Consider the following 14,622-nt stretch of genomic DNA (forward strand, 5'->3'; position numbering starts at 1 on the left):
CAAGGTTTGACATCCTGGGGCATCTGCTTCCAGGCTCACGAATAGGGCTGTTGACCACAGACTGCCTGGGTGTCCTCATCATATGGCAAGTGGTAATGACATAAAGTTGGGGGAGGGGGTGGAGAGAGAGAGAGAGAGAGAATGAGCACCCAGTATGGAAGCCACAGCCTTTTTAAAAAAAAAATTTTAACTTTTATTCATTTTTGACAGAGAGAGAGAGAGAGAGAGAGAGAGAACATGAGTGGGGGAGGGGCTGAGAGAGAGGGAGACACAGAATCTGAAGCAGGCTCCAGGCTCTGAGCTGTCAGCACAGAGCCCAATACAGGGCTCAAACCCACAGACCGTGAGATTATGACCTGAGCTGAAGTTGGATGCTTAACCAACTGAGCCACCCAGGTGCCCCAAGCCACAGCCTTTTAATAACCTAATCTCAAAAGTGACATCCTAGGGGCGCCTGGGTGGCTCAGTCGGTTGAGCATCCGACTTTAGCTCAGGTCATGATCTCACAGTTGTGGGTTCGAGCCCCATGTTGGGTTCTGCACTGACAGTTCAGAGCCTGGAACCTGCTTCAGATTCTGTGTCTCCCTATCTCTCTCTGCCCCTCCCTCACCTGCTCTTTCTCTCTCCCTCTCTCAAAAATAAATAACTACATATTTTTAAAAATGGGGCACCTGGGTGGCTCAGTTGGTTAAGTGTCCGACGCTTGATTTCAGCTTTCAGCTCAGGTCATGATCTCATGGTTAGTGGGTTCAAGCCCCACATTGGGCTTTTTGCTGACAGCATGCAGAGACTGCTTGAAATTCTCTCTTCTCTCTCTGCCCTTCCCCCTGCTCACACATTCTCTCTCTCTCTCTCAAAAATAAATGTAAAAAAAAAGTTACATCCTATCATTTCTGCAGGACTCTGTTTGTTAGAAGTGCACCAGTAAATCCAGTATACACTGGGGATTACACAGGGCTAGGATACAGGAGGCAAGGATCACGGGAGTTCTGGTGGTTACATTTTTTAAATCTCATAACAGAGCTAGGAATACCCCTGGAGACCTCTGGTTTAGCACATCCTGAGGCATGCCCTTCAGAATATATCAGTGGTGAGAAGCTCTGTATAACAGGGTACCCTGGTCAGGTCAGCTTGGCAAACACTGCATGCTACCTACAGTCCCCTCTGGGAGATCTAGGATGTACAGAAAAGGCTCTGTATAATCCTGCAGCAAGGGGACTCCCTTTATTTAGGTTTTCCCCCAATTAGCCACAGTTGTTCTTGTGTAACACTAGTATCCCGTGAAGCATGCTGACACTTGAGTAACCGTTGGTCCAGTCTGAGGGGGAGAGTGCAGCCCAGCGAAGGGAGCAACTGGTCCAAAGTCATCACTCAACAAGCTATAGACAGAGCTAGACCCAAACCCACCACTGCTGCTTTCCCAGACCATAGTCAGAAGCAAACCCTGGTGACCCTGGGAGGGGGGAAGCCAATGCCAGAAGAGCCAGGAAGTGAATTCTGAGTTCTGGGGCTAGAGATGGGCTGCCACAGGCCCTTGGGGTTCTGCCTCCAGCTAGAAAACCTGGCATGTGGCCCCAATACTCTGAAAGAGCGCAGATTCTGCTCTCCTTGATGACTTGCCTCTAGCTCAGTATCCAGGGACACACATCACGGACTTGCGCCCATCCTCTAGCGTCAGAACAGAATTGAGAAAGCCAGGAAGATACTGAGACATCATCCTGCTGTGCTGCTGGTCCCAGGGGCCAAGTCATGGGACCAGCATGGACTTAAGTGTTCATGGGAAAACCTCAGTGCCAGGAAATGGAGGCTGAGACTCCCACGGGCCCAGTGCAGTGGCCTCTCCAGTGGTTTCTCCATCCTCTTCTCCCCTCCACCTCTGGACTTCCTCCTCTTTGTCTCTCCCTGGCCATCTGCCTCAACATGCATCCTGAATACTGCTTCCTGAGAATCTCCCCCAGCCCTGGGAGATCTGGTAAGCTAGTCTCCCCAAGCTGTTCAGAGCCCCTTGATTTACAAGGGTTTAATGTTTGCATCTCACAACAGACCCATGAGGCGGCCAAGTTGGCCTCCTCTCTGTGTCTCCCACATGCCAAACTCCTTTCTTCCCTTAAGGCTCTGCTCAGTGTCACCACTTTTAAAGGAGTACCTTTCCCTGCACCCCCCAACCACATCATCCTGTCTACCTGTCTCCTCTACTGTAGCTCCCAGCCCTTAACACCTAGTATGTCCTTGACAAAGTGTGTGAATGAATGGTCAGCAGCAGATCTTTAACAATACCTGTTTTAGTGGCTTTCCTGTATTTGTCAGAGCCAGAGGTCATCATTTAGAGAGAGGTTGCATTTGAACCTTGATGTCCTGCAGAATTCAGGAGACACTCTCTCCTACAAGGATGAGTGGGAGCATTTTTGCATGTCTCATGAGCAGAGGCCTTGGCTACCTTCATTCTAAACTACCTTTTCAGGAATGTTCATATAGCTAGTAGCCTTGGAAGACATGATAGTATCTCCCTTCAAGCCAAAGACAGGCAGATATATCGCCTATTATAAAAGATTTGGGTTCTTCAAACTCAGAGTTCCTCTCCTGTAACAGAACCCACTGAAAGTGCAAGAGTCCCTGGCCCTGGGGCTTGGAAAATCTACAAGAAAATGCTGGTAGTCTGGCCACTGCTATTGCTGTAATAAACTTTGCTCCGATCCAGGAGTGTTCTCTTCTACTAGCATCCATGAAACTGTGACAGGCCAATTTGAAAATAAGGCCCTTCATTGTTCTTAAAAGTCCTGGCAACAAGGGGATGCTCACAAAGACGTGGTTTTCTGGAAGAGAAAGAATGAGGGCATTAATGGGAAGCCATGAGAATCAGTAGCAAAACTTATTGACCAACTTGTATGGTGATCAGGTGATTAATAGTCCTTCACTCTATTGCCTGTTAATGAAGAAGAATTGGAGAGGGGCCTGTAGGCTTAGTCCCTGCAAGTAAGTTCAAGACAGTTACCTGGATGGTGCACTGGTCATTGTTAACTCTCCGTGGGCAGGAGGCATCCTGCATTATCTGGTGGTTGTAACAACTAGTAGTAAGTCCTCTTGTGGGTGCGCAGATGGTTGTGACCCCTTCCTTTTTTTTTAAGTTTACTTATTTTGTGCGCGCAAGAGAGAGAGAAAGAGCAAGCGAGCACATGTGATTGGGGGAGGAACAGAGAGGGAGAGAGAGAACCCCGGGCAGGCTCCGTGCTGTCAGCGCACAGTCTGATGTAGGGCTCAAACTCACGAACCACAAGATCATGCATGACCTGAGCTGAAATCAAGAGTTAGACGCTCAACCAACTAAGCCACCCAGGCACCCCGGTTGTGATTCCTTTCAAACAACCGTTATAGAGATGCACATCTACACAGAGACTAGAGGATAGGGAATTCAAAACAGCTGTGGGAAGAAAGCAGGTGGATCATTGGAACCTTGGCTGGTTTGCTTGAGCAATGAGGGATTGGAGCACATAGTGCTTGCCAAGGAGGAGTGGCACAGTTGGGCCCTCTATCCGCTCAGCCCTTCCTGCATTCTCTCATGCCAGCCTTAACCACACTAGGAGACCATGGTAAAAGTTCCCAGAGATTTTCTTGCAGTAGGTTCTGCCTGCCGAAAAAAAGCTTTGGCCCTCTCAGAGAGAGTCCCATGAGACAAATTCCTACAGAAAGCCATAGAAGAAGTACTGCCAAGTATGCGGGCTCTTACTGCCTCCAGTTGGGTTTGCAATGCAGATGAAGGTAGCTGACAAGAATGATAAACCCATCCAATGCTGGAATGCCGAAAGAATCAACCCAGAAAGGTTTCTGAGTAAGGGCACTCAGGCTGCTCAGTCAGTTAAGTGCCTGACTTAATTGATTTCGAATCAGGTTATGATATCACGGTTTGTGGGATCGAGCCCCAAGTCAGGTTCTATGCTGACAGCTTTGAGCCTACTTGGGATTCTCTCTTTCCTTCTCTCTCTGCCCCTCCCTTAAGCTCTCTCTCTCCAAATAAATAAATAAACTTTAAAAAAGGGGTTTGGGGCACCTGGGTGGCTCTGTTGGTTGAGCGTCCAACTTTGGCTCACGTCATGATCTCACAGTTTGTGAGTTCGAGCCCCACATTGGGCTAGGCACTCAAAGTGAGGGTCCTGGAACCTGTTTGGATTCTGTGTCTTCCTCTCTCTTTGCCACTCCCCCACTCTCGCTCTCACTCTTGCTGTCTCTCTCGAAAATAAACATATATATGTTAATAAACATGTTAAACAAAATATATGTATGTGTGTGTGTGTGTGTGTGTGTGTGTGTGTGTGTGTGTTTCTGAGTCTATCTCCCTCACTCCCTCCTGGTCCACTCTCTCTCATAAAGCAGTTTGGATTGGGGGATTAATTTAAAAAAAATTGTTTTAATGTTTATTTATTTTTGAGAGACAGAGAGCATGAGAAGGGGATGGGCAGAGAGAGGGGGAGACACAGAATCTGAAGCAGGCTCCAGGCTCTGAGCTGTCAGCACAGAGCCAGATGCGGGTCTCAAACCCACAAACCGCAAGATCATGACTCAAGCTGAAGCTGGACGCTTAACCAACTGAGCCACCCATGCACCCTGGATTGGGGGATTTAAACTTGATGATTCCTGGGCATGTTGCTTCTTTCTTTTTCCTAAGAACAACTCCAGGCCAGCTTGTTTGGCATGTGTTCTAAAGTGACAGCCCAGTTGAAGGGAGGCCTAGGAATTCAAACTTGATTCTGGTTTAGCCGCTTGGATTCTCCTGTTGGACTGACATGGTCAGAGATCATAAGGACAATGACCACTTGGGTGAGTACATTGCCTGCCAAGACCCCCTATGGTGGGTTGAAGTTGGGAAAATAACAGGTCTCTGTGCTTTTAATAAAAATGTTCTTGTTCCTCTTGCACCTGACCCTTCCAAACAAAGGCTAGGGGTTTGAGAAAGGGGTCACTGGGGAAAAAAAGGTGATGTTTTAGCTATTGGAATTTATACTGACTTTGGAGGAGGAATGGCAACTTTGGCACCTAGATAGGAAAGAGCTTAGATTTTACAAGCTAGGGAGGGAGAAGCATTAATCATTAATGATCCTTGTCTTTCATAATTGCCTCCAGAAACTTCGTTATGAAATATGTATGCCCCGGTGTAACATTCCCAAACTTTTGCAAGCATGTTAAACATAACCGATTGCAGGGATTTGCCTTCTTCCCAACCAGATGGCTTTGACCACAGTTTGATCACCATTCCTATTAACCTTACCAGAAGGCCGTTGGAAACACAACACAGGGGATATAGCCCTGGCTCTTGCAATCTCCCAGGGGAAACAACTGCAATGCCACCAGATGTCTTCCCAACTGCTGTCTCCATAGATCTCATTCAGCCATTCTATGGAGAAGACAAGTGTCACCCAGCTGGTGGCATGGGCAAACAGGAGAGATTGGACTGACTACCCTCAGACAGTCCTTTCAAATACAAGGATTAGATTCAATTACTCAAGCTAACTGGGAAACCGAAGGCCTACCAACTGGTCAGGATGCCACAAGGAGAGGTATCAACTTGCGCCTTGACTGATGTAGGTCCTGCTTGGGGGACCTCAAAACTTGTGGAGAACACTTTCTTTCCAGGGACACCACAGGAGCTCTGATGACTGTACTTGTATGGAAGCCAGGCATTAACTTGCCAACTTCCCCAAAAATGGTGTCTTGCATCTTCATGCTGGTCATGGGCCATAATCCATGAAATCACTGCCAAGTCCAGTGTCATGAAGGTTTCTTCCTGTGTTTTCTTTTAAGAATTTTATAGGGTTAGCTGTTACATTTAGATCTTTGATCTGTTCAATTGTTTAAGCAAATACAATGAATAGATTGGGTAGCCCACAGACAACTGTGAAGATCTCACTAAAATGAGGCTAGCCTCAATTACTCAGGGGAGCTTCCTGGACCAGTAACTGACTCGTTATTTATGTGCACTCTGTGGGCAGATATCCCCATGATGGTAGTCATTTGATTAGAAAAAGTGATGCAACATTTATCCTTGATTTTAGAAGAAGTGATCACTGTTACCACCTTGGCCCAGGAGGGCATTTCAGCTCAGTATTAGGTCACTGGCTAGGTTGGTATAGATAATAATCTTGCCTACATTTCTTCCTGTGGGCCAGGGTGGAGATTGGACAGTATCTAATATATCCTGCCATACCTGGATTAATGACCTAAGCCAAGTGGAAAGGTCAATATTTGAGAAAGCCACTTGGCTTTCTAAGGTAGACCTTCATGGTTCATGCGATTTGTCCAGGCTGTTGGGTTGAGGACCCTGGGAGGTAGGACTAAGGTTAATTTGCAGGTTGGGCTCATTCTCCTTGGAGTTCTATGGATAAAATTAATGAAATCCTATGAGACAAATGGAACTGATATGGTCCAGCCTCTGTCGGCCAAATTAATCAGAGTGACTGATAGAGTAGTACACTCATGGGGAAACTGCCAGAAGTCAAGATGATGCAGAAATGAGAAATGGACATTGCTAGAAGTTATTGCTGTAGGTCTCTCACTTTTCTCAAATTTTTGCAAGACTCATGAGCTAAAACCATGAACGCCTTTGTCTTGGACTGTGTTTTCCTGGACTGTGTTTTCAAGGACACTAGTAGAGCCAACAGCCTTAGCAGATAGAGCTAAGTCTCCCTCTGAAGCAAAATGCAGGTGTTCTTGCAACCTTGGTAGACAGAGATAGTGTCTGCCTTTAGAACAAGGGGCAGGCATATTTTACCTTCCATTAAAAAAGATTAGAATTTTTTAAGCTCTTCTCCCTCTTTCCCTTTCTCTTCTTAATGCAACCCACTGCATGTGCAGGGATTGCTTGGCCCTCTTTTGTCTCGTCCTGGGGGAACTGGGGCTCGGGGAACTGCCATAACACAGTGCTGGTACTCTGGCTGCTGCTACTGCTGTACTAAAAACTCCTTTGCCTCTGAGGAGTGCTGTGTCTTCCGCTAGCATCCAAGAGACTGAGGTTGGCTAAGTTGTCAGCTTCCAAACAGGGTAAGAGCGCAGATTCTTCCCAGTTCTTGACAAGATGTTCATGTTTCTTTAACCTATCCTAAAGGAAACAATAGAAATAAGACTAATTTAGCCATTAATATGCTGTTGGATTCAATTTTCTAGTACAGTTGGCCCTTGAACAACACAGGTTTAAACTACACAGGCCCACTTATGTTTGGATTTTTTTTGGATATAGTACAGTATTGTGCATGTATTTTCCTGCTGATTTTCTTAATGACATCTTCTTTTCCTGGGGTGCCTGGGTGGTCAGTTGGTTAAGTATCGGACTTCAGCTCAGGTCAGGATGTCACAGTCTGTGAGTTTGAGCCCTGCATCGGGCTCTGTGCTGACAGCTCAGAGCCTGGAGCCTGCTTCAGATTCTGTGTCTCCCCCTCTCTCTGCCCCTCCCTTACTCATGTTCTCTCTCTTTCTCTCTCTCTCCTCTCTCACAAAAATAAACATTAAAAAATTTTTTAATAAAAAAATTAAAAAATATAATATTTTCTTTTCCCTAGCTCACTTTAGTGTAAGAATATGGTATATAACACATGTAACATACGATATACGTGTTAGTCCATTTATGTTATTGGTAAGGCTTCTGGTAACAGTAGGCTATTAATTTTGGGGAGTCAAAGGTTATGCCTCGGATTTTTGAGTGTGTAGGGGGTCAGCACCCTTAACCCTTGCATTATTCAAGGGTCAACTGTACTTTGTTGAGGATTTTTGCATCAGTATGCATAGAGGATATTCCTCTGTAGTTTTGTTTTCTTGTAGTGTCTTTTTTTGGCTTTGATGTCAACATAATGTTGGCGTCAATGAGTTAAGAAGTGCTTCCTTCAGTGGCGCCTGGGTGGCTCAGTCAGCTGAACGCCTGACTCTTGGTTTCAGCTCAGGTCATGATCTCGTGGTTTGTGGGTTTGAGCCCCACGTTGGCTCTGTGCTAATGGTATGAAGACTGGGATTCTTTCTCTCCCTCTCTCTCTGCCCCTCCCACCACCCCCCCCCCCGTCTCTCAAAAATAAAAAAATAAATACTAAAAAAAAAAGAAGCAGATAAAGAAGACGTGGTATTATATATATATATATATGTGTATATATATATATATATATATACGTATATACACACACACACACACACACACAATGGAGTATTACTCAGCAATCAAAAAGAATGAAATCTTGACATTTGCAACTATGGATGCAACTAGAGGGTATTATGCTAAGTGGAATTAGTCAGAGAAAGACAAATATCATATGACTTCACTCATATGAGGACTTTAATACACAGAACAGATGAACACAAGGGAAAGGAAGCAAAAATAATATAAAAACAGGGAGAGGGACAAAACATAAGAGACTCTTAAATATGGAGAACAAATAGAGGGTTGCTGGAGGGATCATGGGAGGGAGGATGGGCTAAATGGGTAAGGGGAATTAAGGAATCTACTCCTGAAATCATTGTCGCACTATATGCTAACTTGGATGTAAATTTAAAAAAATAAAAAAATAAAAAAAAGAGGAAGCATTGCTTCCTCTTCAGTTTTTTGGAAGAACTTGAGAAGGATTGGTGTTGGTTCTTCTTTATTTTCATTTATTTAATTTTTTAAAAGTTTGTTTGTTTGTTTGTCTTAGTAATCTCTACACTCAATGTGGGGCTGGAACTCATGACCCCGAGATCAAGAGTTGCATATTCTTCCAATGGAGCCAGCCAGGTGCCTCGATGTTAGTTCTTCTTTAAATGTTTGGTAGAATTCACCAGTGAAGCCACCAGGACCAGTGCCTTCCTTTGGTAGGAATGCTTTGATTCCTCATTAAATCTCCTTACTAGTTACAGGTCTATCTGGATTTTTTATTTCTTCATGATTTAGTGTTGGTAGTTTTGTGTTTCTAGGAATTTGTCCATTTCATCTAGGTTGTCCAATTTGTTGGCAGACAATTGTGTTGGTTTGCAAATGTGGCAACTCCCTGGGTGAAATCTGAAACTGGCCCCCATAAGTGGAAGGCAAGGAGAGAACAAAGAAAGACGCAGACCTCTCCAGATTGGTAGGTAGTAGGGTTTTTTTGTTTTTGTTCTTTTTTTGAGAGAGAGAGAGAGAGAGAGGGCACAAGTGAGTGAGGGGCAGAGAGAGAGAGAGAATCCCATGAAGGGCAGAGAGAGAGAGAATCAGGGCTCACCCAAAGTGGGGCTTGTGTTTACCTGAAGCAGCGCTCGAGATCTCCTGATGCAGGACTTGAACTCACAAACCATGAGATCATAACCTGAGATGAAGTCAGATTCCTAATTGACTGAGCCACCCAGGAGCCGTGAGGTAGGTGGCAGTTTTAAAGCAAGGCCACTTACATACGAGGTTCATGTCAAGTGGTCGCAAGACAAGTAGATCTCTGCATATGCCCACCAGAATCTTAAGAGTGGCATATAGAGACCTTACATAGAGACCTTACATAGGTTTACATAGAGACCTTACATAGGTTTACATAGAGACCTTAATGGGGTTTACATAGAGACCTTAATGGGGTTCAGTCACATAGGCTGCTCAGATGGCCTTAATAATACATTACTTTCTCGAGGGCCAAGATGGCTAAGCAGCATGGAAGTTCTTGGCTTCTCTCTGCCCTGAAATGCAGCTAGATCAGCACCAAGCCATTTTGCACACCTAGAAAACTGACCTGAGGATTAACACAACAATCTGCATAACTTGAGCCCTAGAACTTGGCAGGTACACAGTGTGGAGAGGTGAACTGGGGGAGAGAGAAGCCACGGAGGGTAGGAGGCTGTTTTTGCAGAGAGAGGACAGAGAAAGGGTGAAGAGTGCAGGAAAAGTAGCTGGAGAGAAAGAGAAAGAGAGGAAACACAAGGGACTGAACAAGAAAACTGTTCCCCAAAACCATTGACAGGGAAAAAGGAGAGAGTTTCAATACTATTAGGTCTCTATAAACAGGAGAGTGCAGAGTCAGAATTCCAGAACTCAATACCTGGTGGTGCTCTGGTGGGGAGGAAGGGCGAATCCCCAGGAGCAGGCAGAGAGGTCTGAGGGGTCCATGGGCCACACAGGGAGAAGAAGTTCCCCTGCTTGGAGGGTGTTTGGTAGAGGATGCAAAGGTCCCACCAGACCCAGAGAACAGCCGCATTTGCTGGTGTTGGAACAAAGAGATGCCAGGGTGTGGTGAAACCTGGAGCAGGCTGTGTGTTGTGATTTGCCATAATCTCTGAACTGCTGCCACTGCATAATCACCTGAATGCTACAGGGGGCTACAGACCAGGAGAACTACAGACCAATTTCCCTAATGAACACGTATACAAAAATTCTCAGCAAGATGCTAGCCAACTGGATCCAACAATACATTAAAAGAATTATTCACTGTGATCAAGTGGGATTTATACCTGGGATGCAGGGCTGGTTCAATATCCACAAATCAATCAATGTGATTCATCACATTAATAAAAGAAATTATAAGAATCACATTATCCTCTCAATAGATGCAGAGAAAGCATTGACAAAATGCTTTCAAGAAAATAGGGGTAGAAGGATCATATCTCAAGATCATAAAATCTGTATATGAAAGACCCACAGCTAATATCATCCTCAATGGGGAAAAACTGAGAGCTTTCCCCCTAAGGTCAGGAACACAACAAGGATGTCCACTCTCACCACTGTTATTCAACATAGTGTTGCAAGTCCTAGCCTCAGCAATCAGACAACACAAAGAAATAAAAGGCATCCAAATCAGTAAGGAAGAAATCAAACCTTCACTTTTTGCAGATGACACAATACTGTATATGGAAAACCTAAAAGATTCCACCAAAAAACTGCTAGAACTGATCCATGAATTCAGCAAAGTCACAGGATATAAAATCAATGCACAGAAATCAGTTGCATTTCTATACACCAATAATGAAGCAGAAGAAAGAGAAATTAAGGAATTGATCCCATTTACAACTGTACCAAAACCCATAAAATACCTAGGAATAAACCTAAACAAAGAGGTAAAAAATCTATACATTGAAAACTATAGAAAACTTATGAAAGAAATTGAAGAAGACACACAAAAAATGGAAAAATATTCCATGCTCATGGGTTGGAAAAACAAATATTGTTAAAATGTCGATACTACCCAAACCAATCAACACATTCGGTGCAATCCCTATCAGAACAACACCAGCATTCTTCACAGAGCTGGAACAAACAATCCTAAAATTTGTATGGAACCAGAAAAGACCCTGAATAGTCAGAGCAATCCTGAAAAAGAAAAACAAAGCTTGAGGCATCAGAATTCTGGACTTTGAGATGTATTACAAAATTGTAATCATCCAGACAGTGTGGTACTGGCACACAAACAGACACACATAGATCAATGGAACAGAATAGAGAACCCAGAAATGGGCCCACAAACGTATGACCAACTAATATTTGACAAAGTAGGAAATAATATCCAATGGAAAAAAGACAATCTCTTCAGCAAATGGTGTTGGGAAAAATAGACAGAGACATGCAGAAGAATGAACCTGGACCACTTTCTTACACCATAATCAAAAATAAACTCAAAATGGATGAAAGACCTAAACATAAGACAAGAAGCCATCAAAATTCTAGAGGAGAGAGCAGGTAAAAACTTCTTTGACCTTGGCTGCAGCAACTTCTTACTCAACACGTCTCTTGAGGCAAGGGAAACAAAAGCAAATGTGAACTATTAGGATCTCATCAAAATAAAAAGTTTCTGCACAGCGAAGGAAACAATCAGCAAAACTAAAAGGCAACTGACAGAATGGGAGAAGATATTTGCAAATGACATATTAGATAAAGGGTTAGGGTTCAAAAATCTATAAAGAACTTATCAAACTCCACACCCAAAACACAAATAATCCAGTGAAGAAATGGGCAAAAGACATGAATAGACACTTTTCCAAAGAAGACATCCAGATGGCTAACAGACACATGAAAAAATGCTCAACGTCACTCATCATCAGGGAAATACAAATCAAAACCACAATGAGATACCACCTCACACCTGTCAGAATGGCTAACATTAACAACTCAGGCAACAACAGACGTTGGCAAGGGTGCGGAGAAAGAGGAACAATTTTGCACTGCTGGTGGGAATGCAAACAGGTGCAGCCACTCTGGAAAACAGTATGGAGGTTCCTCAAAAAATGAAAAATAGAACTACCATATGCCCCAGAAATTGCACTACTAGGTATTTATCCAAGGGATGCAATACAGGTATGCTGTTTAGAAGGGGCACATGCACCCCAGTGTTTATAGCAGCACTATTGACAATAGCCAAAGTATGGAAAGAGCCCAAATGTCCATTGACTGATGAATGGATAAAGAAGAGATGGTATATATATATATATATATATATATATATATATATACATACAATGAAGAGATGGTATATATATATATATAATACTCGGCAATCAAAAAGAATGAAATCTTGCCATTGGCAACAGCGTGGATGGAACTAGAGTGTATTATGCTAAGCAAAATTAGAGAAAGACAAATATCATATGACTTCACTCATATATGGAATTTAAGATACAAAACAGATGAACATAAAGGGAAGCAAAAATAATATAAAAACAGAGAGGGGACAAAACATAAAAGACTCTTAAATACAGAGAACAAACCAAGCATTGCTGGAGGGGAGGGTGGGGGGATGGGCTAAATGGGTGATGGGCATTAAGAAGGACACTTGTTGGGATGAGCACTGGCTGTTCTATATAAGGGATGAATCACTGGATTCTACTCCTGAAACCGTTATTGCACTATATGCTAACTACCTTGGATGTAAATTTAAATAAGTAAATAAATAAATAAATAAATAAATAAAATATTTTTAAATAAACATTCCAACCCCCTCCCCCCAAATAAATAAATTATGCATGACTCATTAAAAAAGAAAGAAAGCTCCACAAGAATAGGTATCTTGCCCATCTTGTTCATCTTTGTCTGTGGGTCATATTAGTTCGTTTTACAATGTTAGAATCTTAATAAATATTTGCCAATTGACTAGAAAAAAAAATTACTCTCTCAAGCTGTGTCATTGAAGTAGCTCCTAGTGTGGAGCTAAGAGTGGGCAGAATGTACATTCTAGTGGGCAGAGGAGGGGAAGGGGCCTCTGATTGCCTGGGTCCAGTCCATGAGTCAACCAGCAGTCATATGCTCTTGATGACCTCCTCTAACAAACTGTTCATAGTACTCTCTTATAACCCTTTTTATTTCTGTACAATCAGTAGTAATGTCCCCACTTTCATTTCTGATTTTAGTAAGTTGAGTCTTCTCTTTTTTTCTTAGTCAATCAATCTAAGGCTTTGTCAGTTTTGTTGATTCTTTTCAAGAATCAACTTTTGGCTTCATTGGTAGTCTCTATTGTTTTTTCTATTCTCTATTTTATTTCTCTCTGCTCTAATCTTAAATATTCCTTCTCTATGGTTATCTTGGGTTTAGTTTGCTCTTCTTTTTCTAGTTCCTTAAGGTATAAAATTCGGTTGTTGATTTGAAATCCTCTTCTTAATTTTTATTTTATTTATTTATTTAAAAAAATTTTTAAGGCAGAACCATGCAGGCCCGCGGCAGCAGAGAGCAGGAGGCCAGGGATTATTTGGAAAAACATCGGATTATGGAGTTGCTGAACTATCTCACCAGCACCCTGCTCTTTTTCTGGCCAGCCTTAAAAACCCTGGGTCTGTTGACTGCAGATGAAGTTTTAAAAGATGATGGACATGCAGTAACTCTGGATAAATTCAGACGTGAAGTGAACAAGAGGATGGAGGAAATATGGGCAGCGTTTTAATAATGCCATCAGTCCAAGATAATAAATGATTCCATAAAGTTTTTAAAAAAAATTTTTTTTAAGTTTATTTATTTTGAGAGAGAGAGAGAGAGAGAGAGAGAGAGAGAGAGAGAGAGAGAGCAGAGAGAGGGACAGACAGAGGGAGAGAAAGAGAATCCCAAACAGGCTCCACACCATCAGCACAGAGCTCAATGAGGGCTCAAACTCACAAACTGTGAGATCATGACCTGAGCTGTAATCAAGAGTCAGACACTTAACCAACTGAACCACCCAGGTGCCCCTATTTTATTTTTTTTAAAGTAAACTCTATGCCCAATGTGGTGCTTGAACTCACAACCCTGAGATCAAGAGTCACATGCTCTACGGACTGAGCCAGACAGGCACCCCCCTTCTCTTTTAATGTAAGTGTTTACAGCTATAAATTTCCCTGTTGCCCTGCTTTCATTGCATACTATAAGTTTTGGTGTTTTGGTTTTGTTTTCATTTGTTTCAAAACATTTCCTAATTTCCTTTGTGATTTTTTTTGATCCATTGGGTATTCAAGAACATGTGGTTTAATTTTCACATATTTCTGAATTTTCCTTTTGCTACTTATTTCTAGTTGAATTCCATTGTGATTGAAAAAGATACTTCATATGATTTCAATCTTTTAAAATTTATTATGACTTGTTTTGTGGCCTAAAATGTGGTCTATCCTGGAGAATGTCTTTGCCTTTTTTCCTGTTGGACACACTGTCGCTTGGCACCACTCTCCCCTGATACTCCAGATTCTAGCAATAAAGCCATGGGCTATCAGGAA

At 42.9% G+C, this 14,622-nt stretch overlaps 2 protein-coding genes across 5 annotated transcripts in view; both read left to right on the plus strand.

Moving 5' to 3' along the window:
• GUCD1 (guanylyl cyclase domain containing 1) overlaps positions 1 to 13,711 on the plus strand; it is a 28,560-nt gene extending 14,849 nt beyond the window's left edge. For 3 of the 4 annotated variants that reach the window (XM_047827117.1, XM_047827115.1, XM_047827118.1), the window contains exon 6: positions 8,661 to 8,857. In XM_047827117.1, the coding sequence (XP_047683073.1) occupies positions 8,661 to 8,755 (95 nt within the window). In that variant the 3' untranslated portion in view covers positions 8,756 to 8,857. Of the gene's footprint in view, positions 1 to 8,660; positions 8,858 to 13,581 lie in introns of those variants that run through there. The other variant, XR_007145704.1, reaches the window with a different exon arrangement.
• Positions 8,783 to 13,846, plus strand: LOC125148818 (EF-hand calcium-binding domain-containing protein 10-like). The gene is made up of 3 exons (XM_047827122.1): positions 8,783 to 8,817; positions 8,961 to 9,071; positions 13,582 to 13,846. Exon 3 carries the CDS (start codon positions 13,590 to 13,592, stop codon positions 13,821 to 13,823), a length of 234 nt encoding a protein of 77 aa, XP_047683078.1. The 5' UTR covers positions 8,783 to 8,817; positions 8,961 to 9,071; positions 13,582 to 13,589; the 3' UTR covers positions 13,824 to 13,846.
• Positions 13,847 to 14,622: the final 776 nt, after the last annotated feature.

Source organism: Prionailurus viverrinus, chromosome D3, assembly GCF_022837055.1.
Source record: "Prionailurus viverrinus isolate Anna chromosome D3, UM_Priviv_1.0, whole genome shotgun sequence".
Taxonomy (NCBI): Eukaryota; Metazoa; Chordata; class Mammalia; order Carnivora; family Felidae; genus Prionailurus; species Prionailurus viverrinus.